Source organism: Mchenga conophoros, linkage group LG20, assembly GCF_057382185.1.
Source record: "Mchenga conophoros isolate Kocher_MC1m ecotype Shallow Benthic linkage group LG20, M_conophoros_male_GT1.1, whole genome shotgun sequence".
Lineage (NCBI taxonomy): Eukaryota > Metazoa > Chordata > Actinopteri > Cichliformes > Cichlidae > Mchenga > Mchenga conophoros.
This window is the reverse complement of record NC_140545.1, coordinates 35,530,840-35,558,732: the sequence shown is the minus strand read 5'-3', so window position 1 is coordinate 35,558,732 and position 27,893 is coordinate 35,530,840. Positions and strand designations below refer to the sequence as shown.

At 46.3% G+C, this 27,893-nt stretch overlaps 2 protein-coding genes across 2 annotated transcripts; one reads left to right on the top strand and one right to left on the bottom strand.

Moving 5' to 3' along the window:
• Positions 1-12: 12 nt before the first annotated feature.
• On the bottom strand, positions 13-16,397 carry usp11 (ubiquitin specific peptidase 11). The gene is made up of 21 exons (XM_085258755.1): positions 16,127-16,397; positions 12,963-13,072; positions 12,754-12,884; positions 11,626-11,743; positions 10,501-10,646; positions 10,269-10,330; positions 9,687-9,786; positions 7,987-8,160; positions 7,030-7,188; positions 6,662-6,886; positions 6,427-6,510; positions 6,056-6,150; positions 5,775-5,978; positions 5,474-5,574; positions 4,754-5,248; positions 4,291-4,361; positions 3,785-3,897; positions 2,762-2,911; positions 2,563-2,678; positions 2,394-2,482; positions 13-2,237 (listed from the first exon to the last, which is right to left on the bottom strand). Exons 1-21 carry the CDS (start codon positions 16,234-16,236, stop codon positions 2,055-2,057), a joined length of 3,036 nt encoding a protein of 1,011 aa, XP_085114881.1. The 5' UTR covers positions 16,237-16,397; the 3' UTR covers positions 13-2,054.
• Positions 16,398-19,490: 3,093 nt separating this feature from the next.
• Positions 19,491-27,768, top strand: rfc2 (replication factor C (activator 1) 2). Its single transcript, XM_085258772.1, has 6 exons — positions 19,491-19,797; positions 21,609-21,714; positions 21,787-21,888; positions 22,997-23,255; positions 23,338-23,598; positions 27,340-27,768. The coding sequence occupies exons 1-6, from the start codon at positions 19,566-19,568 to the stop codon at positions 27,448-27,450; spliced, it is 1,071 nt and encodes a 356-aa protein (XP_085114898.1). The 5' UTR covers positions 19,491-19,565; the 3' UTR covers positions 27,451-27,768.
• Positions 27,769-27,893: the final 125 nt, after the last annotated feature.

Sequence of the window (27,893 nt, the reverse complement as noted above, 5' to 3'; positions counted from 1 at the left end):
AAAAACTGGATGTCTGGTAATAATCGTGTTTTATTCATATCAAAAGATTGAAGTACAATAAAATATTCTCATCTGATATTTGACAGGAAGACCAAAGAAAGAAATCACCCCAAGCCTCCCTGCTGCTCCACCCAGGAATGATCATATTAATCTTACATTACTTACAATACAAAAATACTGTACACAGCGCTGGTTTAAAAATCAGTGAGCAGCTCGCTCTGCGCCCGCCTCTGCACGCGCACACCCGTCCTGTGTTTTCAGCCTGAATCAAAGGTTTGCGTATAAATACGAAAAATGTCCCACACCACCGTAGTCATGTGACAGCTGCAATTATTCCATTAAAACAATAAATACCCGAAACAAAACGACCAAAATATACAGAGAAAAATTCATTTCTCATCCCTGACAGCTTTGTTTGATCCTCTGATTACCCACAACCCCCTTCAGCGAGCGACTGAGGCGTGCCTGTTTAGAAAGAAGAAATAAGGAAGTGAAACTGTGCTTTATGGATTAGTATTTAATAGTTTTATCTGTCGTAGGTCGACGTTGAGCTGCAGTTCAGAGCTGGATTTTTAAACGATGTCAGATCAACAAATGTTTGCGCTTCAGGACGAATCGAAACTCGGAGGGAAAAACAAACTTCAGTCCTTTAGTTCAGAGGATGGCGTTTTTACAGGCGCTTACAATAAAAAAAATCACTGCATTAATATCATAAAGTCAGTCTGATCATCGTTAGTTCTGTTAAATCAGATTCAGCATGAACTCGCTGTGAAATCAACAACTTAAGAAAAGACTGGCCTGTTTTAGACTCGGATCAAAGCTGTAATCAGTGCATCTACGAACACTTTACAGCAAATACAAAAGGTCGTCGCAGGTTTGAGCTGCTCGCGAATTAAGGCTTTAACTGAAACCATCTCTGTGCTCGTTTCCTAAACGTGTCTTAGGAAGATGACCTTAAAAACTTTTATTATTTCATTTCTGCCTCAAACATTTGCTACGAGAAACTGGCTTTTCGAACTCGCTCAGCTTGAATAATTGTAAAAACTTTGAATGTGGAAAATGCAACAATGTGAACGTGAACTCGTCTGCACTCAGCGCGGCCTCTTCAGTCAGCTGACGCATGAGTGTCTGCGAGGTTTACCCCAGATAAACGAATGCTGGTGGGCACGTTCGCCGGTGCCCGTCGGCATCGTGTTTGTTGAGGGAAAGAGGGAAAAAACATGAACTGGAATGACCTCAGTGCAGGTGAAAGTGTGCGGTGACCTCTGACCTCTGTTAGTGGTAAATCTCGCAGACGTTGGCATGACCGCAGAAATAAAACAATGTGTGAAAGTGAAACTAATGCTGGTATTTTAAATCGGCCCTCTAACGACCACCAGGGGGCGACTTTCTGTGGCCTCACTAAACGCTGCTCGATGAGTCGCTGTTTAAGCCTCGCTCGTGATTATAATGAGACTGTCTGTCTTTTATATACAGTTTAAGGAAAAGAAAAAGTCAGCTGACTGCAGAACTGCTGCTGATTGGCCAAAGAGTCTCCCGAATGCGCGCTAATCTGGAGTTTGGTCTTCCCAACCTGGACGAGCATCAGACATCCAGAAAAATTCAAATGATTTTAATTAAACAGCTTTTCAAACGTTTGAATGTCAGATTACAAAAACTGAGTCAAGAGGACATGAACTTATAAATGTGAACAGTCAGAGCTTAAATGCCAGAGTTCAGTTCCTCCCTGAAGCAGGAAGCAGACTGCTTTTCTGTATTCAGGTGTGAGTTTAAGCTCCGCCCTCCAGCAAACGTCACCTTCAGTCTTTGTGCACCAAACTACCTGAGTGTCGAGAGTTCACGGTGAAGGAGGAGGAGCAGAGGAGGAGCTGCGAGCTCCGCCTGCTGATGTGCTTTTTCCTGCTTTTGGAAACTTGGAATGAAGAGACGTCGTTAGAGGAAGTTCAAGTGTCGTCACCATAAAATTAAAAAAATAAATAGACTGAGAATTCTAAAAGAATAAAGACGAAAACCAAAGAAAAGGCTGCTCTGATGGAGAAAACCAAATTACTCAATCATTCTGTTTCCATAGTGATGCTGGAGGCGGCGCCCAGCTCTGCGGCATCCTCGTCGTCTTTGCAGGAAGCAGTGTCACTGGACGTCTGGCTGGAGGAGGTGGGGCCTGTGTTGGGGGCGGGCAGTGTGGGTTTTCTGATCTTGTCCTGTCGCTGGTAGAACAAAACGTAGGCAGCGTTGGTCTGTGGGAGGAGAGACGCAGACAAACATTACGTTGGTGTGATTCAAATAAAGACAACGCGCTGCTGCTTCCAACGATCATTAGTCAGGTGACAAGATCAGAGTGAAATCCGACTGAACAGGTGTGTGCGAGAGAGCGTGGGGGCGGGGGTACTGACCACAATCTGGTCCTCTGTGGCGTAGGTCACTTTACTGTCGTCAAAGTAATACCACTGACCGTTGTCCTTGTTCTTCGCATAGGTGGTGTCTGCAGAAACACGTGATGGTTAAAGTCATGTAGTCATGCGACAAACAAATCGCTGACCACAACATGAACGACAAACTTACAATGTCCATCTCTGAGTCCTCCGTAGTGATTGGACACGGCGATGAGGTCATAGCGGCTCGGAGGCTCCTCACTGGAGAGAGTCTTCCTCAGGAGGAAGCCGGAAAAGTCGAGGTCTCTGTAACATGAACATGTCAGCTTTCAGTGTGCGACTCCTCCATCAGTGTGTGTGCGTGCGTGCGTGCGTGCGTGCGTGCGTACCTGAGGGGGAACTCCACAATGCTGTCAAGCTTCTCTCTGGTGAACTTGGTGTAGGAGAACCTCTTGAGGTGGATGATGAGAACCTCTGGCAGAGACCAGAGATCCAGCTTCTTTGTGGCCAGCTGGTGCTTCTTACACACCGGACAGTACCTGAAGCGCACACACGGAGCAGATGTGAGTATCTGCAGTAAAGCTGTGCAGTGTAAAGGTTTTTAATACAATACAAATTGTATTTGTCACATACGCAGTACAACATATACTGAACATGTAGTGAAATGCTTGTGTCCCAACTGCGGACAGGCTGCAGATGTAGCCGCGACATTCAGGGGTTGTTGTTTTTTTAAGCACGGGGCGTCTAGCCAGGACCCTTTTTCGATACCGGATGGGAATCAAACTTGCGACTCCTGAGTGTTATTTTGCTGCTTTGAATGACAGGTTTTCATCATTCAGTCAAAGAAGCAAAACAACAGCAAACAAAGAATATCTCATCATGCCGGGGACGCCGCTGCTGGGTTAATCAAGCAGGAGGCAGGAGGACGCCGGAGTAATCGGGGAGAACCCCGACTGGATTCAAGCTCAGGACCTGCTGTGAGGCAGCCTTGCTACCCGCTGCACCACCATGCTGCCCAGCATCTCAGTTCATCAGATTTTACATGTTGATGAATGTAAAACCTTGAAGCATGCCCACACTCTTTTTGTTGACTGGACTGAAAGTGTGATCTGACTCCAGGGCTACCACTAGAGGGCACTGGGCGAGGTCGATCACCCAGCACCACAGCAGCTTAAATTAACACCACTGAAATGAAAACGTGGACGGCATCTGCTTTTCAAACTCGGGACAGAAGCTCCACCCTGGATCTGGACGTTACAGACGCAGATGTTTCGTGCTGGTCTTTACCTGAAACAGGTGAAACCTTCAGAGTATTTAGTCTTTTAATCGAGCTTGTCCCCCAGTTTACTTCTCACTGGTTTCTGTGTGGTCAGCTCTCCTCAGACTCTCACTACTGTGTCTGTGTGTGTTACCATGGGTTCTCCTCCTCCAGCGTCTCCACAGTGGTGAACAGCTCGATGCACTGCTGCAGCTGAACAGTCATGTGCTGCTGAGGGACCTCCATGCTGGCATGCTTCACGTACTTCTACACAGGAGGAGGAAAGACAGATTTTAATGTCAGAGGTGCAAGAAGACAAATGAGTGTCAAACGTCTGTCATTCAGGTTTCATCGCAGTCAGAGTCCTTCTGTTTGCACCTGTGTGTTAAATTACGTCCTCAAACCACTCAGCCTGTTAAGATGTTACAGGGATGCTGTTCTTGTACCTTGGATGTTTAGAGCCTCTGTTTAAACCACTGACCAGACACCAGATAATTCAGATCAGTCTCTAAATGAACCAACAGATAAGGTCATGTTGTTTTTGTGACCCACTCAGTGCCACTTGTATTTGAACACATGACCCTCAGTTATTCAGAACACGCCCTGTGAATGTGTTACATACAGGCTGTGCTTTATCGAGGGTTAAATGTTGGCGCTGACCTCAGCCTCGTTCTCGTTGTAGAATCTCTTCTTCATGTCGGGCTCCCAGTCGATGGCCACGTAGGGCTGAGCTGCAGAGACAAAGGAAGCGTGAGCTACGCTGATACGCTGACGACAGGATGTGACATCGTCTGATAACATGGTTATTCTGCTTTCCTGCTGCACTGATCCATGTTAAGCATGGTTCAAGTTTCCAGTAACTACCAATAATCCCCATTAGCCGAAAGCTGTGCTCCGCCCATCTGCTGTTCAAACCTACTGTTTAGCAGAGGCAGCCAATCAGAAGAAAGCTTACTTGAAGGTTGAACTGAGGGGCAGCAAATGGCTCCACTCAGATGTTTTCATTTTATTCTGATTCATTCTCATCTGAGGCTCTTTCATCATCATCATCATCATCATCATCGCACTGATGAGTGACATCAGTGTGATGTCACAGAGGTTGTGTTTGTGCGTTCACACTCACAGCTGAAGGACACGGCGCTTCCTCCCTCTCCCATCCCCCTCTCGGTCGTCCCGTTGGAGTTGACCGCCTGGATGCTGAACAGACGCTTCCTCCTGACGTGACACGCCCTCCTCTTAGCCGGATGCTCATTGGCTGGCGGGCTGGGAGAGCAAGCCTCCTCCTGCTTGTCTTCTTCATTTTCTTCCTCGGTTGGCTCATGAGGCTGCTCCGCTGGAGGTTTTGAGCTGCGGTCGGCTCCTGCGGGACCGCTCGACTGCTCGCCGGGGTCCATGTCATCAGCGCTGTTGGCGTCTCCGCTGCAGCCGGGCTCCGTCTGGCTCTGGGAGCCGTTACTGTTCTCACCGGGGTCTCCGTGGTCCGGTAAAGGCTGAATGTGGTTCTCCTCAGCCTGTGGCTCTGTTGTGTTGCCGTCTGATTTCCTGTTGGGGGTCGCGTCACCGCAGGAGTAATCGGTCTGGGACGGGCCAGCAGGCTCCACTTCCTCCTGCTCGTCATCTGAGAAAACAACACAAAAGCAGCAGCTGCAGAGCTCACTCAGCCCAGATAAAACGTGTGAAAAGCGCACGAACGCGTTGTGTCGTTGTGTCGTTGTGTCAGCGTTTTTTATATTTGCTCGAGGAAAAGTTAAAAAAACACTGCAGGAGCCAAACAAATACGTGTATGACAACATGAAACGAAAGGCAGCATCAGACCTCAGAACCAGAAAGTAAAGATTTATACCATCACTGATGCCGTTGGTCTGAGTCTTGTACAGCTCCTCTTCATCATCTTCCTCCTCTTCCTCCAACTCCTCAGACGGATCAGGCAGTCGCACGTAGCGCCTGCACACACAGCGACACCGCCCAGCAAAACTCAGTATATTCAAAAACTGTGCGTGCGTGTGTGCGTGTGTGTGTGTGCGTGCGTGCGTGCGTGTGCGCGTGTGCGTGCGTGCGTGCGTGCGTGCGTGTGCGCGTGTGTGTGCGTGCGTGCGTGCGCGTGTGTGCGCGTGTGTGTGCGTGTGTGTGTGCGTTCTGCTCACGCCAGTCTCTGCAGGAACAGGTTGTAGAGCGCCTCCTGGCTGCAGCTGCTGCACGGCACGTTGAGCAGCAGCGGGTGTCCGAATAGCGACGTGCCGTACGAGCCGCCGCCCGAGCCGTAGTCTCTGTAGTGCGAGCGCTCTCTCAGGTAGAGCGCCAGCAGCACCTGCTCCTCAGGCTGCTCCTCCAGCACGCTCAGCTCGTACCTGAACACGGGTTCAGCAGGTGAGTCACAGAAAGGCTTTTGTGTTTGGTCATTAGAGGACTGATTTTTTTTCCTTACACAAAGATGTCGTCTCGGTCGAGAATGGCGCTCAGACTTTCGCCCATGTTGTAGATCTTGTAGAAACGATGATTGAAGACATCAGCGACCACCATCTGGAACACAAAGTCAGGGGGAGGAGCTTTAAGGGACAGTCTGCTTCATACAGGATGAAATGAGGCCCAGTGTAAGATAAAGAAGGATTATTTTGAACTGAGTCGTGCCAAGCTGCCCTGACAGAGTTCACACGTTACAAACTGAAGCCAGAAACATACAAAGGCTGGATTAATGTGCAGCCAGTGAAACCACTTTTGATCTGCACGTGATCACAATCTTCAGTTTAGGTTAAAAGTGTGTTTAACCGAACCGAAACCTTCTGAACACACACTGACCTGAGTGGGCGGCACGCTGGTCATCTCTGACAGAGCTGAGCAGAGGTCGGACACTTTTCCTGCTTTAGGAACCACAACACGATGCTGCAGACACACACGCACGCACACACACACACACACACGCACATCACAGAAGTTAGAATTTTCCTGGATAAGAGGAGAACCAAAGACCAGAAACATTTATTCAGTGTAACTGCAGAGACGTACACGACCACGGTCAGTGATGAGCGGTTACCTGGACAGGTTTGGCGTACGGGTCCAGGGAGACGAAGAACACCTCCATGACACGCTCCTTGCTGACAGGAAGCGGGACGCTCAGGTAGCAGAATGGGTCAAAGGTCACAGAAACCTTGTGGCACTCTGGACAGACCAGCGTGGACTTGAAGAGGCCGTGAAAAGTGTCGACGATCACAGAGTCGTTCCGCCGAAGGTGGTTACGCCACGCCTCCTCCGCCACTTCCTGTCAGATTAAACAGGAGCTGAATTGATCACAGCTAAAACCAACGAAGACGCTTTCAAACATAGAAAATGACTGAAAGGTGAAATTTAAAGACAGGAAGTGAAATGAAGCCCATCACACGCCTTTGCTCTGGCACCGCTCACCTGGTCCTGACGCCCATCGGCGTCCCGCAGCTCGATGTACTCTTTGTTTTTGACTCTGTTCAGGTCTTCGTGCAGCCCGTCCAGCAGGAAGGACAGCAGCTCCTGACTGTCGTGCTGCTGGTAGCCCAGAAACTGAGAAGCAAAGTGGCCCACCTTCGTCTGCACACAAACAGGAAGCAGGGAAACGTACCACTTCAGTCAGACCGAAGCTTCTGCCACACAGACTGAGATTACTCCCTGCCCCCCAGTCTCTCACCTACGCCCAACACCACTGCATGTAAATTTACTACAATTTACTTAAGTAAATAAAAAGAAGTAAATTCAAGAAGTATTTCTACGTTTGTAGCTTTCTGCTCTTCCTTCAGTACATTTGGGATGTTAATGTTTCATTTTTCAAGTTTTAGTTTAGTTGCAGAAACATCAGCCTACTAATATGTGCACACGTCCTTTAGTATATATTTAGATATTTATGTGCTCTGTAAAACACTGAGAGTAGCAGAGAAGTTTTGGGACATGAAAATAAAGCATTTGACTTTCACTTCACTGAACTTATGCATTTACTTTTTGAGTTTTTCTGTTTTGCATTGATAGTTTAGTTTATTTGGGATTTCATGACATTTCCTTCAATTGGGAACAAAATAGAGACAAAAGTTTTCTACTAAATCTCTGATTTCACATTTCCTCCTGTTGCTTGTCCTGCTGTAATAGGTGGGATAATAAAGTCTGTGTTTATATCTGTTTTAGTTTCCTGTGTAAATGTAATCACACTTAAAATGTTCATTTAAAATGTTTTCAGGTCAGTTTGTGTCATTTCTGTCGTGCCGAGTCACAAACTCCGGCTCTTCTGGACGACGCGTCGCAGCCTCAGCTTTAGGGTACGTCAGTGTGTTTGTTTGGCTCGACGGGTGAAACACACCCGAGTGTAACGGGACACCTGTCAGGGTAACGTGCGGCTACCTTGAAGACGCGTGGCACCACAGAGTAATGCCTCCCTGACCACATCTGCTTGATGACGTCGGCGTAGGCCTCGGCGATCTCTCCCTTCATTCCCAGAGGGTTGGTGAAGTTCAGCTCATCCACATAGGAGTTCTGCAGGAAGTACTCCGTCAGGGGCGGGGTGTTACTCAGACACTGCAGAGAGACGAGGACACGAGGAGTTACTACACATCTGTTAGTGATGGGCAGCCAATCAGAACAGAGTTAGCTTAAGGGGGGAGGAGCTGAAACAGTTGCTTAAGCCCGAGGATAAACTGAGGAGTTCGAGGGCCAGAGGAAAACCGTTTGAACCGCGAGTTCTGCAAAGATCCTTTAGTCCGGGGATAAAACTACACAGAGATGGACGACTGTTTGCTTTTATTATTTTACACAAGAACGTTGCTGCTGCCGCCTGGTCAGAGCACGCTGCAGTGATGTCATCTGATTAAAACGTTAAAAAAGTGTTCTCGTGCATGAAGTGATGTTTTCAGTGAATATTAAACCGAAGCTCAGCTCCAAGTGAAATCCAAGGAGCAACACTGACACCACACAGGTGTTAATTATGCTAAAATCCAGTTAGAGAACTTCAACGATGCACAAATGTCCTCGAGTTCTGATGAACCAGGGATTTCCTTCACAAAGCTCGCCGTCAGAGCAACATAATTACAGAGCGAGAGGGATCAGACACAGGGAGGAAGACGCTGCAGCATTTCACCTCTGCCAGGAAATGCAGAAAACCTTTATGTGACTATTTTACAAAACAACCAAAACATACAGTCTGTGCCATATTTAGACAGTTACACATGTCTGGACGAACCCTGCGCTTTATTCTGAGGTTCACACCCTGCACATGTTCAACAGTACCTGAACACTCAGCTGCCAAATGCATCATTTCAGTGTCGAGCAGCTCACACGTGTCGGCGTTCAAGCTGCAGTCAGAGTGACGAGTGAAAGAGAAGCAAACGTCTCTCACTGAAGGCGCCAAAATGAAAACAAGCTTCAGTCTAACAAAAAAGTCTTCTAATCTGGTTCTCTAGTCGAGCGGGACCGTAGCACAAACGACAAACCACAAGTTGGAAGAAGAAGAAAAGCGTCTAATGTCCAATTACAAACTAAACTAGTTCAAATCATTCTATTTATACAGCGTCAAATCACAACAACAGTCGCCTCATTGCACTGTACGGTCGACCCTACAATAACACATACAGAGAAAAACCCAACAGTCATATGACCCCCTATGAGCACTTTGGCGACAGTGGGAAGAAAAACTCCCTTTGAACAGGAAGAAACCTGCAGCCTCTGCCACGACCAACAAGTCACTGCATACTTAATAAAAACAGAACACGTCGGGACGCCGTGTAAAATCACAAAAACACATATTTGGTTACAGCAGAAGATGAAAACAAAAGGTTTGTGAATCACAGCGTCCTGTTTTCATTCATGTTCGACGCAGCAACATCGTCAGCGCTGGGTTTGCATTCATACAAATGGTGCTGATGGTCTGGACTGCACTTCCTGACTGACACTCGCAAGTATCAGGTATTTGTGTCAGTGGTCCCGGCTGGAGTCCAACCCAGGCCCCGCCCTGATGGACGTCACCTGCTCAGCCATGTGACATCTCTCTCTGTCACATGATCCATGTGTCTGGTGTAGCAACCAAAGTAAAAAAGATCAGTTTAAACCTGTAACGCTGAGTTCATGAAGCAGGTGTTGCCCAGGTTGGTGAGGCCACAGACGCCCGGCTGCCCTCTGTACGAGTCCTGCTCCTCCACAGAGTTCCTCCTGCAATCGAGAACAGAGTCAGCCGCAGACTCGCACACGGGAGCATTTACAACACCTGAGCAGCGTTACGGTGACAGAAACGCCTTTTTGCTCTTGAACAGGAAACCAAAACAAAGGGTCAGCTGACCAAATATGTGGGAAAGTCAGCTGAAACATGCTCGGACCAGCTGAATTCATTAAAGCGCACAGCTGTCCTAACATTTCATCATTCAGATCAACAGTCGAGTCAATGAAGGAAGCATTTTAACACTTTTTGTGACATCTAGTGTGTGAGAGAGCGACAGACAAACATCACGATGGTGATGGTATCACGCAACTTCTCCAAACAGGAAGAGGTGAAATCAAAGATGAGGAAATGACAAATAAAAAAAGGAACAAGAAAAAAATTCCTGCAAAAAAACTCAAAGTAAGCAGGTGAAGAAAAGCAGAGACGACGGAACGTGGAGAACGATGACAGCGACGAGAGAGGCGAGTGCGCTTACATGATCTGAGGCCTGGAGCTCGGCCAGGTGCCGTCTGCATTCCTCGTCTCCATGATCACCGTCTGACACACACACACACACACACACACACACACACACACACACACACACACACACACACAGGCATGTTCCAGCTTATCTCTGAGGTGGACAGCTTGTTATTTTAGAGTGGTGCTATGAGGAGAATTATTCCACACATGCAGCGACGTTAAGACTGTAGCGTCATGCTCACCATCCCCGAGCTCAAGCAGGCGTCCAGCACGCTCATGTGCACGTTCCTAAGACGCTCGCAGCTGCTGTCCGAACTCTTCATCCACAGGCGGCACTCTGAGCCCGGAGGTACCGAGAAGGCCTGACACATCGCCCTCTGGATCGAGTCTACACACACACACACACACACACACACACACACACACACACACACACACACGAAGCACCGTGTTTGAAACAGCTGTTCGCGAACCCTCAGGGGAACATATTCTGCCCCTGACATCAGCTTCCTGTTAACATAAAGACGAACACGTGTTAGCACGACGCTCGTGATGAACCGCCCCCTTCCTGCTCGTGAAACAGAGAGACCACAGCACTGAAACTGATGCGAGAACTCTGCAACGCCGCAGAAGTTAAACTTCCTTTAATTAATGCTGCGACCCAACAAACTGCAGCGCAGCGTGACTTTGTATGTGGTGACGGAGGAATCTGTCCTCAGGTGAAGTTTCATGAGTGAATGTCATCAGGTTTAGTCTTTAAATCTTTCTGAGTTATTCGTTTGTAGAGAGACGACCTTTCACAGGCTTCAGTTTTCCTCAGTAATAAGTAACTAAGCAGTGACCTCTTTATCACTGTATATATGTATTTATCACACAGCTTCACAGCTGCTGCTGTCAAATTTGCTCTAAAACTGAATCTGATTCATAAAAAGAAAATGAGCTCACATGTAAAGCAGGTCCCGCCTTCTCCTTACCTAAACAGGTAACCTCTGAATGAACTGACAGCAGCTCCCCTTCACAGCTAGTTGGTTGAGAACAGGTTGGGTAGCCTGAGCTTTATCGGCTCATTGTTACCAGGCGGTTATTCACTCGTTTCCAAACTCTGTCTGCCGCCTTTGTTTGTGTTTCTGTTGCGTCACGCGGTGTGAAGCCGCTCCAGTGCATGTAATCTGCCACATGCAGTCACCTGGATGACATGGATGCACCGGCAGCTGGCAGGTTTGGACGAGTGTGGTTTAGAAAGTCTGGGAAAGTAACTAAACTACGAAGCATTTTTGTCTTTAGGGAGAGAAAAGGCCGATTAAACGTGAACTTCTCCTCTCGTTAGCATTAACCTCGCCGACACACAAAGCTACAGACGGACTCACGTATGCTGTCGGTTCGGCTGAACTTTGTGGTGACGGCGTTCTCCATGTTGCTGTGGAGGCAGAGGAAGATCTCGATGGGGTAAACCTCCACCTTCAGAGTGCTGGGCAGGTCCACCACCTGACACACACACACACACACACACACACACACACACAGTTGTCACTACACTAACCTGTCTGAGCCATAACCATTACTAATATTGCTTCCTACCCTTTGATCCAACATTAAACCAATGCTTCACACAAGCGAATGATTTACTTTGCTGGGACTTTCCTCCTGTCACCAGTTGAGGGTCGGCTCACCACAGCGTGGCTGCCAGCAGACTCATTATGGTAAAAGTTCACGGCTCTGCCCATAAAGCTCTCTGCTCGCTGCTGTTCCTCGCCTCCTCGTGCAGCTCTGGCTGCTGCTGCTGCTTCTCATCAGAAACACGAGTCTTCATCGTGAAGTTTTATTTCAGTCAACAGACAAATTTGCCAAATCTGTCACGTAGCGAACAAAGACGGTGATGGCGTGCAGACAAATGTTTGCCTAAGGACGGATCGGGACCATCATGATTTAAAATATCTGAATTTACGTGGAAGTTACATGAAAACGATGCGCAAACTTCACCAGGAAAAGAGAGCATGTCACGAGTCTGTTATCCCGGCCGCTTAATAAAAAAGTCAACGTTTTCATTCGCCCTCTTGTTTCTGTATCATTTCATTTTATTCCACCCGTCATATCAGTGACAAGCTCATACTAGTTTTGCTTAAAAGACTCGTCCTTTCTCACGAGATTACAGGAAAACTCGTTGACAGTCGGAGGACGAGAAACAGAGAGAGTGACGATCACGGTGACGTTCCTGCCCTGCTGCTCCGCCCTCGGGGGTCAGCACTGATCCTCAGTCTGACGGCGGCGCTCAGATGTGAGAAAGAGATGCAAAACAGGGATTCCAGGAAGTGATGTAAACACAGCAGCCAGACTACAAGCAGCGCAGAGCTGTGCGAGGAGACGCCTTGAAGACGAGAGCAGCCAGATTTACATCAGGGGAGGTTTTTCATTGTTATGTGTTTCAAACCTCACCAACAAAAACTCTCCGCTCTCATTCTGGACTCAGGGTACCGCGCGGCGCGTGGTGACGTTACCTTGCGTTCTAGCGGCGGCTGATCGTCCACCATGCCGTACCAAGACAGCAGCTTGTGCCACGCCTCTGCCGGCACCAGCACAAAGTCCTCATCCTCCACCAGACGATCCTTCAGGTGGTACGAGTCCAGATCTGAAAGCAGGACACGACACTTCGCTCAAGGAAACAAATCATTTTGTGTCTCGCTGAAGCAAACGAAGCGTAACTGACCCTCGAACAGCTCCGCGTTGTCGATCTGACCCGGGAAAGACGTCGAGTTCTGATCTCCAGTCTCCACAAACTCCTTCCATTGGTCAAACCAGCGGCGATCTACCACATACCTACAACACACACACACACACACACACACACACACACACATTATTACACTGCTCTTTGAGGACACATTCATAAAACACTGCTGCCTCCATCATAAACTTTACCGCTAACGAATCAGCCGAACACGAATGAATCGACGTCTTACCTGAGATTACTGCCAGGAATGGGAGTAAGAATTACTTAAATAATCAGTTAATACCTGATAAACAAAACAAAGAAACAAAGTGGCTGCTGATCATTTGTTTTCTTCAACCAAAATGTGGAAACCCCCAAAATATCCTGATGAAGGCACCAAAACCTTTGAATGAGTCGTTATTTTCATTATTTTTGCCTAAAAATGAAGTGACAGGATGATGTGTCAGAGACATTATTTCTCTGTCACGGTTTTATTTTAGTGGATTTTCTTTTTAAGAACAGTCCAAACAAAAGCAGCAGGCTGGGAAATCACACTAATGTGAAATCAAGAACAGATTACATAAATCACCGTAAACAGTTCACATTGGTGTGACATCGCTGCTCCTGAGACGCCAGAAGCAGCAAATATCGGATGTTTTGCTAAAATAAATTCATGGTGATCTTAACGTTTGGCATTTCTTCTGCTTTCTTTGTGGCCAGAAGCAAAAGCCGGAGCTTAACGTAGTCATCACTTCATGATCCCACATTTCTAACCTGTTTTCATCAAACCAGAGACTTTCTGTCATATTTGAAGCTGCAGCAGAGACACGACCAGCTCCAAAATTAGATGTGAAACCAAAGCAGCAGAGCAGGAAGCGTCACAGTGGCAGGCGTTAATAAATCTGATGGTTTGGATTGGAATGAAAATCCATCGCAGCATCAGTCCTCAGAGGTTAGACTGCAGCGCTCGGCCTCTGTGCTGTTCTGCTTTTAAGGACTCATTATTCTTTTATTCCTGTTTGACAGAAAACCGCTTTGCCTGCCGACGCTTCATAAAAAATGTAGCTGGCACTTTCTTGTATGGATAAATAATTTTCCATCTGTGGCTGATCTCCTGCAGGAGTAAATGTGAGCAGAAGCATCAAACTGTCAGCCTGGATGGCCTCACTGTAAACCTGTGAGCTGCCGCTGGCCTGCTTTGTGATTTATTTGAATATTGAACAGAAAGTAAATCCCGGTGACGTCTGACTCTGCAGCGCCACAAACCTGCAGAGTCACGGTGCTTCTGCTTCTGAGACCCTGAAGTCGGGTTTTTTCAAGTGTGAAGGGATGAGGGGCGTGTTCTAACCAGCGTCTGGATTTTATTGTTTATTTCCTGTCGCATGTCTGATGCAGCCGTTGTCAATCAGCATTTCAGTTAATCAGCAGCTCGCTGCACCCGTAAACACACCGAGTTTCCCTTTAAAGGTACTTTCTGTGATCGCAGCAGAATTCTCACTGACCGTCATCGTCTTTTAAATGTTTTAATAAAACAATATTTCACTGAAAGCTTTTTACAAATGAAATAACTCGAAATAAAAACGTGTTTTCAAAGACTTGCCGGGTTTAATAAAGGCTGCACTCACACAGCGCTGAATCCTTCAGTGTCTGCTGAAGTTTGAAATAACTCTGAAGAGTTATCCATCCATCCAGAAAAGGTGAAAAATAAAAACGCTGTAATAACATTTAATGCTGCTCAGCTAAGTTCACTTGGCTGAAACAAGACGTTTTCATGGTGTGGACTTTGCACGCTTCTCCTGTTTGTGCAGTCAAATCTAATCTCACCGAGCAAACAAGGAAAAAACAAACCGTCGTGGATGTGTGATGATAGCCTACCCAAGTTCTTTTTGATGCCTAAAACGTAGAAATAAAGCTACTTCCAGCTGCTCCTCGTGGGCACCAGAGGGAATTGTGTTTCCTGCTGTGTGCACAAACGGTCTGAACCACTACACTGTGGAGTCGGCCCCTAACAAGGGATCGTCACAGCAGATCATCTGCCTCCTGCCCACCCCATCCCACCTCTGAGCATCCTCCTCTGTCACACCAGCCATCTGTATGTCCTGCTTCACTACATCTATCAATCTTCTCTGAGGTCTTCCCCTTTTCCTCCTGCCTGGAAGCTCTGTCTTCACCATCCTTTGTCCAGTATATCAACTATCCCTCCTCTGCACGTGTCCAAACCATCGCAACCATGCCTCTCTAACTTTGAGCTTGTGTACTCATTTCCACTCCCGCCCATCCTGCTCACTCCTTGTGAAGATCTGAGCACCTTAAGCTCAGCCACCTGTCTTTCAAATCACAATGTCTTCTGTGAACATCACAGTCCACAAAGACTCCTGCCTCGTGTCCTCACCTCACCTGGGTGTTAAAGCTAATTCACTGGAACTTTCTTTCCTTTTAAAAGGGCAAAATATTAACTGTGAGTAAGTGGACAGAGATCGGTATATATGAGACCAGACAGATGAAAACTCAGAGTCCACAAACAGGTTAATAAATTATAGATTGTCACTATTTGACGAACGAATTAGACTATTTTGAAAAGCCGGTCTGATGAAGAGCTGAGTGATCAGCTGATTTACAAATATCATTCCTGCTGATAATGTTTCAATCATATTTTTCTATTTCACTTTCAGTCGTGACAGAGTGTTAAATCTTTCCTTCTTCACTGGAAAATGAAACTGAAAATATTTACTGGCGGCCCTGCTCTGCATTCCAACACCTAAATGAGCAGGAGGTCGCCCAGAGGAGAATAAACTGGGACTGAAACCGGCTCGGCTTCGGTGATAAATAAAAACACGATCCGGGGGATACGAGGCGACCCTGAACGCCTCACCGGAGACAGCTGGTCGACAGGCTAACGTTAACAGCGCATGCTAGGTCAGAGCAACGTCTGCCTGCTTAGCATAAGCTAACACGGCTAACACGTAGCATTGAGCCGTTAAACCGTCCCAGAAAAACTCCAGCAACCACACCAAAGCTGCTCCACCCCACAGTTAAAGCGGTTAATCACCGTTTAGCAGCGTTACCCGTGTGGATATAATCGTTAGCCCTGTCACCGTATTTATCTCTGTGTGTGTGTGTGTGTGTGTATGTGTGGAGCGGAGAGGCGGTCGGACTCTCACCAGCTCTCCCCAGCGCGGAGCTCGCACTCCCGTAGAAGAGACTCGATCTCACGTCGCTGGGTCTCCAGGCCCGGGGACTCCGCGGCGGAGCAGCGGCTGTTGGCCGTCATGACGCCGATCAATCACTCATAAATGTCAGAGGTGTCGGAAATGTTAAAGAGAGCCAGGAAATGAGAAGCAGAAGTCCGCCGCCGCATTGATCTGCCGATAAACGGGGAAGCTCGCAGCCCTCTGTTTGCGGAAGTAGGAAACGGCTCAGACCCGGACGATGACGAATTCCGGCAGGAGACGCGCGAACTACCCCGGAGTCACCAGCAGGGGAAGCAAAACACCAAAACTAATATATTAAATTAAAATAAAATATTAAATAAAACAAACAGACTACGTTTAGATAAGTAAGAAAAGATTTAAAAAAAAAGAAAAATATATATTTTTTATAAAAATTTATATGGAGAGAATCATAAACAAATAGCAGCAAACGTAAATAATTCATTTAAATAAATTTATTTTTTTAAGTTAATAAAACTAAAATTGAACACAGCAAAAAATTAAGAAAATTATTTCAATGAGAAGATCGATTTAATTTGTCCCGTTCTGTGTTGTATCTTGGCTGTGAGCGGCAGTTCTCTGGGATAAAATGTGTTGTTGAGGCCAGAGGTCAGAGCCAGTGTTGGGACTAACGCGTTATTAAGTAACGTGTTACAGTAACTACGTTATTATTGTGGTAACGAGCACGGTAACTAGTTATTATGCCAAAACCCGGAACGCGTTACTCGTTACTGGGATTTAGATAGGCTCGTTATTCGTTACTTCGTGTGGTGGCTATCGCGGAGCTTCCACAGATTCAGTAACATTAGCAAGTGGTGGAGGCAGCAGGTGGATGAGGGAAAGGGGAGGCAGGAGGAGGAGAGACCCGAGGCGGCCGCCGGTCCGAGTGTGAACTGAACTTCAGGTAAGAAGTTATGACCTGCAGTCTCTCTGGGTCAGATATGAACCAAGTTTAGGTGGAGTTTATTTTCGTTATTCTGACTTTTTCCGTACTGCGTGCTAGCTAGCATGACGGAGTTTCTATACAGCTGGGTGGTGCTATGATGTTAATGATGTTGAACTTTATTTTGTTCATAAGTTATTAGAGTTGCCAACCGTCCCGTCTGGTATTCAGAGGAAATATTACGCGTTTCTTATTGAGGTGAAAAGGAACAGTTTGTCCCGTAATTCAGCTACAATGGAAAAGGCACAAAGCTGGAGTTACTCTGTGTCTTTGCTGCACAGCTGCCTCTTCTTCTCTCATTCTCCCCCCTCCCTCTCCCGTTTCTACTTCAATCATGAAACTGATCAATGATCAGCTGATCAGCTCTCTTGTTTGTTTATCGCTCACTTTGCGCCGAAAGAGGAAACCAGCGGATGTCGCGCTAAACAACAGCAGCACGTTTAAGCTTGATCAGCTGTTGTTAGAATGTATTTAATATTAATTTCTAGTATCAGCTGATGTTTGCTGGAGCCACAGCTGTAAAGCTGCTGGTCATGATGTCGGTTTGGTTATGTGGTGAGAGGGAAACATGAAGATGAAACCAGGAGATGTCCTTACTGAATCATCAGAGCTGAGCAGGTGATGGAGAAACAGGTTTACCTTTTAGGTGACATGAATGAGTTGAAGGGAAGTTATGAACTGTTTCTGAGAGACAAATAACACCAGGATCCTTTTCTAAGCAGCTGACAGCTGGTAACTGTGCAGGGGCGGGTCTAGCAAAGTGTTGCCAGGGGGCAGGTAGGGCATTAACAGGGAAAGGGGGGCACAAAGAAATACTTTTCTTTCTTATTCTCATTTAAAATGTCTCGCTTTTAAAAAATAATTATCTGAATCTTACAACAAACGATTGATAGATTGATGCATATATACCATCAGAACAGTGTACATCACTGTCACAACAGTGTTTATTATCATTCAAAGGCTTTATGATTTTTCCTATAATGGTGGGCCGCTCTCTAGTCAAAATGCCCGGGCCAATTTTCTGTCCCAGTCCAGCCCTGTATGCAGCTCATCTGCAGTCTGCTGTTACCTACATCTTCCTATTCAGAAGGCAGAATTTCCGAGTTCTGAGTACAATCGAAAGCACCACGACTGCAGTTTTTGTGTTGGATGTAAAAGGCGCACATGACGCTGTGACGTAGGCTAGAATCATGGCAGCAGTCAATGACGGTCCAGGCGTGGGATTTCTCTCGTGGAAATGTGCACATTATCTTTTCCTTTCTATTGGTAGGTGGCACAGTGCACTGTGGCAAGTAAGCAAGCTAGAAGACTGGCAAAGTTATGGAAGCAACACATTAACAAGAGAAGTCTGAGTAAAACCAAAGTTACTTTCCCTAGTAACTAGTTACTTTGAAAGTAACGAGTAACTTGAAGTAACTGAGTTACTTTTGAGAGAAGTAACTAGTAATGTCACTAAGTTACTATTTTAAAGTAACTTACCCAACACTGGTCAGAGCTGATAGGAAGGCAGCAAGTCATACAACCAGTTACGACCGAGGCATGTAAAAGAACATCTCTGAATACACAACACCTTGAAGCAGATGAGTTACAGCAGCAGAAGACCAATACTGTCAGCTAATAACACGAAACTGAGACTGAAAAATGTTACGTGCTCTGAGCCTTGATTTGTTTTTCAGACGGTTGGCTCAGGATTTGGGATAAACAACGTGGATCCAGCCTTGTGTCAACAGTTCAGACTTCTGGTGGTGGTATAATGGTGGTGGTATTGGTGTAATTTTCCTGGAACACGTTTGGCCCATTAGAACCAACTTAAACTGCAGTGTACCTAATAATTGATACTGAGCATGAGTGTGCCTGTGTGTAAGGATACAACCCATTTCAAAACTACGTGCAGCCACTGAAAACAACGTGTAAATAATCTTCATGTAAAATAGCAAGAAAACGGTGAGAAATGTGCATTACTGATGTATTTTTGTTTAAACAGAAGGAAAAAAACTTCAAGCATGACAAGAAGGTCCTAAAATGTCAATAACAAAGGAGCAGGAATGAGTAAATGTTTAGTTAAAGCTACTAAAATGATTATTTAAGTTGTGAACAGTATGTTTCTGTTCTGAAATAATCGACTAATCGTTGCATTTTTAAAGTAAATCATTCATATTGGATTTTGAAAAGACCCCCCCAAAAAATAAAAAAAATAAAAAAATAAAAATACGATTACATGTAGTTGAAAGAGTAAATAAATTCGTTTTCACGTGAAACGTTTTTTTTGTTTTTTATTAACATCTCGTGTTTATACTGTTGTGAATGTGAAACATCGCGAGGTTTTCCTTGGCCAATCACGACCTTCGCCCATAAACACTCAGCCAATGAGGAGTTTGTTTGCTGTGGCGCTGTTGTCAGGGAGGGAAACCTCCGTTCGCGGGCTGTCAGGGAGCAGAAACAGACATCATGGATGTGGAGATGGAGACTGAGTGTAAGCAGAAACCCACAGAAAGCGGACAAAAGGCGGACACGGAGGCCGGAGAGTCCTCGTCTAAAGGCTCCGGGAGCGCTTACGAGCTACCGTGGGTGGAGAAATATCGGCCGCTGAAGCTGAACGAGATTGTGGGAAACGAGGAGACGGTGAGCAGGCTGGAGGTCTTCGCCAGAGAGGGAAACGTCCCCAACATAATCATTGCAGGTCAGTGAGGACTTTTACACGGTTAGGACTTCTCATGCACAGGGTTGGAAGGGTTACGTGCTCCCCAGGCTGCCGCTAGGTTAGAGATTAATTTACAGGAAGCCTGTATGGAGGAGAAGAAACAGTACAGCTACTTCGAGGAAGAACTAAGTTACCAAAAAGTTTGATTACCTGCTGAGAAACTCCTAAATGGCTTTTGTACCTGCAGGGGGGGGGAAGCACATTTTCAGAGTTGAGAAGCACAACTTCTTTATGGTGGACATTTGACCATCATTTTACCAAAATGTAATGCAACATTACAGATCTCTGACACATGGTGTTATGTTCCTCATCGGTTTACTTTAAAGACCAAGATCACGCTTTCTTTGACTGAGCTCAGTCACACACAACTTAAAAAACTAGATCCCAAATACAGCTGTGCATCCAGTCATCAGAGGTATGACTATCAGGGTCATTCAGGGTTTTCATTTCTTTGACCTTTTCTTTTTCCAAGATGAAATGATTGTACAGCATACATCTTTAATAAACGTAAAAATTAAAAATATATATGCATTCATTGGATTTATGAATGTTCAGAGCCCGGTGTAGTTCTAACAAGGACAACTGTAAATTCACAAGTTGGAGAGTTGTCTTTTAGTAATTTGTAAACAACTGCAGTTTCGAGGTTGTAAGGTTGGAGATGTGTCTGGAGGAAAACCTAAACTTTTCCCCTCAGGTGCAAGGAAATTTGTTAGGATGTTCTGGAACAACTCAGGACCTGTCGTGGCACAACACTGCCATGAGCTGGAAACTGCTGGACCACCAGTGTCACAGTCCACAGTGAAGCCAGTTTTGCATCTCCGTGAACTAAGACGACCAAGGAAGAAGCCCATAATCCAAAATCAACACCTTCAAGCTCACCTGAAATTTGCAGCTGCCCAGATGAACAAGCCAAATGCCTTCTGGAGAAGCATTTCATGGTCAGAGGAGACAAAGATTGAGCTGTTTGGACTCGATGAAAGGAGGTATATTTGTAGGAGTTAATATGATGCTTGAAAACCCAAGAACACTGCACCAACTGTCAAGCCGTTAGTAATGGCAGCATCCTGCTCTGGGACTGTTTTGCTGCCAGTGGTACTGGTACATTCCACAAAGGATGAAGGAGGATGACAATCTCCCAATTAGTCAGCTTGATCTCAAATCAAATCAATTAGATGGTTGAAACTAAGACACAGTTGTGCGTTTCAACAGGACAGTGATCCCAAACACACATCAAAAGTAGTTTTGGATAACATTAAGGAATAGTCTTTCCAAAAGTCTGATCGCAACTCTGAGAATTTTGAACTACACTTAAAAGTTGGTTGTGGGGCCGCCAGTGTAGCTCACAGTGATGAGCAGGTGACCATATGCCGTATGGCTGAGGACGGCTGGCCCAGGTTCGAATCCGAACCCTTTGCTGCCTGTCTTCCCCTCTCTCTCCTTCTGCTTTCCTGTCACTCTTCTGTGCAACAGGCTAATAAAGCCTGTATCAGGAAACTCACCAATTCACCACAGCGGTCACATATCCAGTCAGTTATAACAGAAGCTAGTTGATGGCAACTAAAAGGATCAGGTCAAAGTGCAGCTTGCTAAGGGACATTTAACCAAATATTAGTCTGGGAATATTTCTACATATGAACCCGTGTGGATTAGAAAAAATAAAATTTAAAAAAAAAACCAAGAATTGTGTTCTCACGCTTTAAAGTCATTAAAGATGTGTGCTGCATAATCACCACCTACCACCAGGCAGATAATTGGGAAACACTGGCTGAGTCATGCATGTTGTTATTCAGGTCCTCCCGGCACTGGAAAGACCACCAGCATCTTGTGTTTGGCCCGCGCTCTGCTGGGAACCTCGATGAAGGACGCCGTGCTGGAGCTGAACGCCTCCAACGACAGGTGAGGCGCCGCTCAGGACGACCTCTGGTTGTTTGGTGGACTGGGAGTTGACTGTAAGCTTTTTATCTGCAGGGGCATCGACGTGGTCAGGAACAAGATCAAGATGTTTGCTCAGCAGAAGGTCACACTGCCCAAAGGACGGCACAAGATCATCATTCTGGACGAAGCCGACAGGTAAGCAAGCCGTGCAGTGACTTTTTAAAAACAAGGAAATTCCAATACTTCGGCTAAAACTTCAAGGTAACATGAAGTACGAGGGCGCTGCCAGCAGAAAGATCTGCTGGCAGCGCCCTCGTCGGTCATGTTCACACTGAGCTTTTGTCTCTTGGTCCCCGTCTTTGTGAAAGCTCCAGAAAACATGCTTTGCTCCCACGAAAGCCACAGAACGAGTCAAGCTTCAGTAGCACTGCATTGCACACAACGGCGAAAGTCAACTGTTCTCTAAAAAAGCACAAAAAACCAACAAATCTCTCAGCCGAGGTCCTTCGGTCGTAAAGTCCGTTTGTGCAGAGTGAAAAAGACAAGCAAGTAAAACTTTACTGACATCACACACTTCATCAGAGGTAGAGTAGATTGCAGTCAACTGAGTTCTTTTCTCATCCCTCCAAGTCTAGGGTGTGCTCCTGGCTACGGTGGCTGCTGTAGGACAAATCGGTTTTAGTCCGCCGAGATATCAAAAACATTAAATCGATATCGTCCCATAACGGTGGGGACCGGCTCCTTCTGTGTCATAATATACATTTTGCACAAACAACATTTTAACATATTTGAATAATATCAACACTAATAATTGAATGATAAATAAAAAACATAAAAAAATTTAGGCTTTTTTACATTTTATCAGAGTGAACTTAATATAAGCTGTGAATGAAAATAAAAAGTTTACATCAGTCATGGTGTAACTGATGCGTAGATGCAGCCGGACAACCTGCTCAGTTGCACCTGCCCTCCATCACATGTGACTCGGCAGCAGCTGTTTGACAGTAAAGAATAGAATAGAATTGAATAGAATAGCCCTTTATTGTCATTGTACATGTACAAAAAAATGATGGGTGCTCCACGCTGTGCAGTAATAAACAACAAATAGGAGAAAAACATAAGTAGTGCAAAGGACTTGATGCGAGTATAGAGTCTGTGTGTGTGAGTGGCCTGAGTGACGTGGGTTACCTCAGGCCGTGGGTGGGCAGGTGGGGGTGTAGGCGAAGCTGTTTGACAGTAAAATAGTCAGTCTGGCGTGAACGCTGATTTGAGAGCAGTTTCTGTGACGTTTCCATCCTCCCAGCATGACAGACGGAGCTCAGCAGGCACTGAGGAGGATCATGGAGATCTACTCGAAGACGACGCGCTTCGCTCTCGCCTGCAACGCCTCCGATAAGATCATCGAGCCGATCCAGTCCCGCTGCGCCGTGCTGCGCTACTCCAAACTGACCGACGGCCAGATCCTCGTCCGGCTGCAGGAAGTGGTGGAGAAAGAGCGCCTCTCAGTGTCCGACGATGGACTGGAAGCCATCATCTTCACTGCGCAGGGAGACATGAGACAGGTGAGGGGCGGAGCTTAGTCAGGCGCTCATCCCAGAGGTTGAACATGGATTTTCTGAACTTGTTTTGGCCTTTTCTCTCCAGGCGCTGAACAACCTGCAGTCCACTCACTCCGGCTTTGGCTACATCAACAGCGAGAACGTGTTTAAGGTGTGCGACGAGCCCCACCCCCTGATGGTGAAAAGCATGCTGGGACACTGCGTGGACGGGAACATCGACGAGGCCTACAAAGTCGTGGAGCAGCTGTGGGCGCTGGGCTACTCTCCAGTGGACATCATCGGGAACATCTTCAGGGTCTGTAAGACCTACCAGATGGCCGAGTACCTGAAGCTGGAGTTCATCAAGGTGAGTTCATCAACGGCGCCGAAAAAAATCAGCTGATCGTGACAACTTGTAAACCTCTGGTGGTCCCAGCACATGGCAGCTGCTCTGTGAAGGCAGATTTTTATATCAACATCAGCAGTTTATAAAAATAAATAAAGCCCTTCACTTGTACGCCGCCATTAGTGTTTTCAGAAGTGAGTTCGTAGGCAGGCGTCGTTATCTGGACTCATTTACCAAACATCGGGGAAGAGCAGGTAAGCAGTCAGTGTAGAACTACACTTATACATCACCACAGTAATTCAAGGACATTCCCGTCACAGCATGATGCACTTTTGAGATTAAATATATAAACCGAATTCAAATATAGTGTTTGTACAAGATATGAGTTGAGAGTGTAGTTGTTCTGTTTTAGTATCAGGGCGTGTCCAAATTCATGGGCTGCGTCCTCCTGAGGCCGCGTCCTCCTGAGGCCGCATTCGTAGACCGATTACGTCACAGCGACGCGCCGAAGGCTGTCCAAATTCGTCGACTCCTCCGAATGCAGCCGACGAATGCGTCCTCCTTTTCCCCGAATTTGAAGGATGGGTTGGGTGTGTCCTTCGTGGCCCACCATATCCCAGAATTCATAGCGCGGCCCAGCCAATTCCAGTTTTCAACAATGGCGGCCGCTACTAAAATTAAAATTACTCTTATTATTCTTTCTGGGTCACAAAATAAACTTTTAACATATTTTCAGGCGAGAAAGTAGCTGTGTAAACTTCAAATATCTGCTCGGTTTATCAAGATATCGCATATTTGCAAAAGTGCTTCGATGTTTTCGGAGTCGTCTGTTACCCACCAGCTCGATTGCTAGTCGGGAGCTCGAGGGTCACTGAAGTCGTCGAGAACGGCACAACTCCGGCACATCATGTTCAGATCATCGCTGTCTTTCGCTACTCAGGTTAAACGTGATATATAAGTCACTTAGACAACCTACAAATGTTACTGTTTGGCTTATTCAGTGTTTTATTCGTGAGTAAATCTGTTTGGCTGAGATTAAAGTTAGTTTTCACACAGCTGAATAACGTCAACCAGAAAACTGATTAAACAGAAGTGTGAGACATCGGGGGGCGAGCAGGTAGAACTACATTTATACACCACATTCTTGACCGAGACAGTCAAGAATTTACGCCAGTGTCCTGTTATATTTTTAGATAGCAAGGAGCAGACGGCAGAGTTCATTAAACTCCACTGAGTCAGCGGTGACACAAATCTGAAGGCGAGACCGTCCCATTTCACATCTGTTTATTTCCGGCCTACCCGACCTTCTGAGGACCCGGCCCACGTAGACAGAGAAGGCCGGGTCCTCAGGAGGATGCAGCCCATGAATTTGGACACAACCTCAGATGTTAATGCTAACAGAAAAGTGTCTGATTGTGCTGCGAACAGGAAAAAAAGAAGTAAACATTTGTTAGTGATCAGGCAAACACAAATTCCTCAGACGCTCCTGCTCTCCCAGCAGAGAATCGTCCAGGAGTGATGACAGTCTTTTTCTGGAGAATTGATTGGTCAGTAGACGATAATTTCATACCTGTTGGTCTGCAGTATAAGTTGCCATGGCGATTTACCCCATTAGGAAGTGAACCACCTTCGGAGTACAGAAACCCGAGAGTTAACCCTAATGTTACTTGGATACGGTGAAATCCTGCCGCGTGGAACAGATGCTGCTGCTGACCCTGAGCGCGTCCTTCTGTGGCCGCTTCCTCTTTTGGTGTAACTTCTGACTCAGCTTTCACTTAAACGCTCACGTTAAATCACTGAAATCTTTTACAGTTGAGTTCCTTTATTTCATCACGTTCATCGTGGAGCGTCAGCAGGTTGCTCAGGACTCTGCGAGGTACTCGCGTGTCAGTTACTAATTCACTGCACCAGCTCCTTGTTAACTTCAGAGTGGAACTCCAGATTCTGGAAGGTCCTGCACAGATGAGGATCAGCATACATCTGAGAACTTTTACATGCAAACGTGCCCAGCGGGTCTGTGAGATCATGTGATCAGGGTCTGAGCCCTTTGCTCAGAATAGTAGCAGAGGTCAGATTTATTAGTGTGCATCTGACGGTGAGGTCATGTTTTTCTGTTTACCCACGCTCACTCAGAGGAAACGCCTCACTCATTGCTTTTTCTTCCTCCTCTGACGTTTGTGTTTCAGGTTCTTGAGGCTTCTGCTTATTTCTTATTTTTAAGCACTGTAGGCAATGAACTGAAACCAACTTTCAACCAAAGGTTTCTTCCGCAACAGAACAGGAAGTAAAGTCTCACGCTGCTGTACAAAGATCCCTGTTAGAGCACCAGATGTGACTGAATTTCCCTCCTGCGTCACCTGACGGGGAAATCCCCTGCTGACTGGATGGATGGAGGAGTCACCCGCGGGGGACTGTCAGCACTGTTCACACACTCTGGAGGTTTTCTGTTAACTAGGGGACGGGACTCAGAGCTGCTTCTCTTTGCAAGGCTGACTTGTAATATGCAAATCTTTGTCTGACTGTGAGCGGCACCCAGGCATAAGTCAGCGGCTGCTAAGCCACGCCCATGCAGGATGTGATTACTCAGTGCTCCGGTAGAGCAGTTGAACGCCTGTTTACTCTCACTGGGCTCACGTACCGCTGTTTGTTTTCTAAATTTAAATTACTGTCAACTGTGCTGGTTCGAGCAGCTGTCATCTGCTTTCCTTTTCAGCTTCCTGTCACGCAGAGAAACAGGAAGGACGATGCTGCTGTCTGCTGGGTTGCTGCCTTGGGCGGACGGTGGCCACTTGCGTACATCTGAGCGCTCAAGAAATATGAATAATAACTGAGGAGCAGTTCTACTGATGGCTACTGATTTAAGGAAAGCTTAAACAAAGTGCTGAACACCATTGATGGACTGCTCTGGTAGCACCACAGGACAGGCTGACAGACGCCCTCCCCGCTGCTGTTACAGATCTGGATGTTTTAGGTTTTCGTAGTGGGAATTTTCCTGAACTTTCTGAGCTCAGGCACCCAAACACTGATTTTTACCTGGATCGTGTTCCTGAGGGCAAATGTCAGAGCTGAGATATCCAGACTTTCCTCTCCACAGCCACCTCCTTCCCCGGAAACTCATTCCAGCTTCCATGATTTATTTATGTTGTCCTGTTCTGAGGTGAGGACGGGAACAGATCGAGGAGTGAAACGGCTTCACCATGACCGACCGTCTGCATCCATCAGTCCCACTCATCAGCTCGTCTCTAGGCAGAAACCCGTGAGCACTTTATGGCGTCGTTTCGGTCGAGCACTGCAGCAGCTTCAAGCTGCTGCTCAGTCTGAGCTGGAGGAGCTCAAGTGTTGAAATCTGCTTTGTAGAAATCCCTGTTTACTTTTTATTCTAAATAATTTCTTGAAGCAAGTCTTGGCTTCAGAGCTCACGGATCTTTGTACATTTTAATTTCACTGGGATACTCTTGGTGTACTTTCAGGCTACTTTGAGTTGCTTTTATATTTTTTGTGGGAAACATCTGAAGTTATTAAAATAGAAACCAACTTTACCAGGTCAGATGTGTGACTGAAGTAAAAACTGTTGGTAATCTGAGTATTGTGACTGATTCTTCCGTTACTATACTCAAAGGTAACTTCATTTAAACTCTGTCTCATTTCTGACCGTCTGAGTCGAGCAGGCATGCAGTTTCACGCTTCCTAAAGGTTTCAGCTGTTCCTTTAACAACGACTCTACACGCAGATTCGTCCCATCTCAATGTTTCTCTGTTGCAGGAGATCGGCTACACCCACATGCGGATAGCTGAAGGCGTGAACTCCCTGCTGCAGATGGCTGGTCTGCTCGCACGGCTCTGCAGCAAGACGGCGCCCGCCGCTGCCAGCTAAACCCCAGCGACCCGCCGAGCGCGTCGAAGCTGCCCGCTCAGTATCAGACTTGTTCACTGCTGACAGAGTCAAGACTGTAACAGCACATCACGCATTCCTGCAAAATAATGTAAAGAAACTTAAAGCTGCATCATTGGATTAGATGTTCATCGGTCAGATTTTGTCTTCTGCTGCTTTCTGGGGGTTTTTTTAGCTGTGAAAAAAGTTTTAAATTCAAACCTCAAAAGCTGTTAAAAATATTTGTTGCTGACCAGCAGAAGTGTTCTGTATGCTTTGAGATCTTTGAGAAAATAAAGGTGAGACTGTTGTGAAGGTAAACATGAGATATCACTGATACTTATTTGAACCTGTAGGGTCTACCTTACAATATAAAGCACCTTGAGGTGACTGTTGTGATTTGGTGCTGTTAAATAAAACGTGATTGAACCACAGAGGACATAGAA

What these genes read in the sequence shown, in the direction of transcription:
- usp11 (XM_085258755.1), bottom strand. Translation starts at nt 16,236, where the DNA reads ATGACGGCCAACAGCCGCTGCTCCGCCGCGGAGTCCCCGGGCCTGGAG. An exon ending in AGCTCCAGGCCTCAGATCAT is followed by an intron (nt 9,787 to 10,268) that starts GTAAGCGCACTC and finishes TCTCGATTGCAG; the next exon opens with GAGGAACTCTGTGGAGGAGC. An exon ending in TGGTGCCACGCGTCTTCAAG is followed by an intron (nt 7,189 to 7,986) that starts GTAGCCGCACGT and finishes GTTTGTGTGCAG; the next exon opens with ACGAAGGTGGGCCACTTTGC.
- rfc2 (XM_085258772.1), top strand. Translation starts at nt 19,566, where the DNA reads ATGGATGTGGAGATGGAGACTGAGTGTAAGCAGAAACCCACAGAAAGC. An exon ending in CTGAACGCCTCCAACGACAG is followed by an intron (nt 21,715 to 21,786) that starts GTGAGGCGCCGC and finishes TTTTATCTGCAG; the next exon opens with GGGCATCGACGTGGTCAGGA. An exon ending in TGAAGCTGGAGTTCATCAAG is followed by an intron (nt 23,599 to 27,339) that starts GTGAGTTCATCA and finishes TCTCTGTTGCAG; the next exon opens with GAGATCGGCTACACCCACAT.